Here is a 733-nt window from a genome sequence, read left to right on the forward strand (position 1 = left end):
ATATATATATATATATATATACACATACATACATACACACACAATCTTTTCACCATCTTTACTGAGCATTAAGCTAATAAATTTCATGTATACGCCTTTTGATTTTTTTAATGTTCAATTTGACTCTGTGTGTGAGTGTTTGTGTATGTGTGTGTGTGTGTGCGCGCATGCGTGTGTGTGCATGTACTCCTAAATATTTGTGTGCATACACACACATATGACAAAGAGAGAGAGAGAGAGAGAGAGATGCAGAAATTTCTGGAACACTCACCAGGTCTCTGTTCGTTGTACGTATCACCAATAGTGATGTAGCTCATTTCGGAGAACAAACCGATTCTGTCCATATCCATGACGAAAAGAATTTTAGCGGAAACGGTCTTCTACAAGCAGGTTTTTTTCTTTTTCCTAGTAATGCTAACCTCAAAAATTGGGACAGGCGCAATCGATGACATAAAAGCAAAAAACATATATTACAAAACTTTTTCTTTCTTTTTATTTTTTTGTTGTTTAGTCTTTTTCAGTTTTCTGTGATTTCTTTTATAAACTCTCCTTGTGATTTGAAATCGAAATGTCCTGTCCGGTCTCCGTCACATGTGTTATTGTTTTGGCAGTTACCAAGGAGTAGAATGGCAATCTAGAAAGTTGGAGTGACACTTATATACGTGTATAAACAAATCTGTGTGAGTGCATATAACATACATACATACATACATGCGTACACACACACACATAT

At 35.3% G+C, this 733-nt stretch overlaps 1 protein-coding gene across 1 annotated transcript in view; it reads right to left on the reverse strand.

The window, feature by feature from the left end:
* The window catches only part of LOC106881282 (UPF0602 protein C4orf47 homolog), a 24,073-nt gene extending 23,346 nt beyond the window's left edge, over positions 1-727 (reverse strand). The window contains exon 1 of the mRNA XM_014931613.2: positions 272-727. Coding sequence (XP_014787099.1) covers positions 272-350 — 79 coding nt within the window. The 5' untranslated portion in view covers positions 351-727. The remainder of the gene's footprint in view (positions 1-271) is intronic.
* Between the last annotated feature and the right edge of the window lie 6 nt (positions 728-733).

This window comes from Octopus bimaculoides, chromosome 24 (assembly GCF_001194135.2).
Source record: "Octopus bimaculoides isolate UCB-OBI-ISO-001 chromosome 24, ASM119413v2, whole genome shotgun sequence".
NCBI classification, from domain to species: Eukaryota; Metazoa; Mollusca; class Cephalopoda; order Octopoda; family Octopodidae; genus Octopus; species Octopus bimaculoides.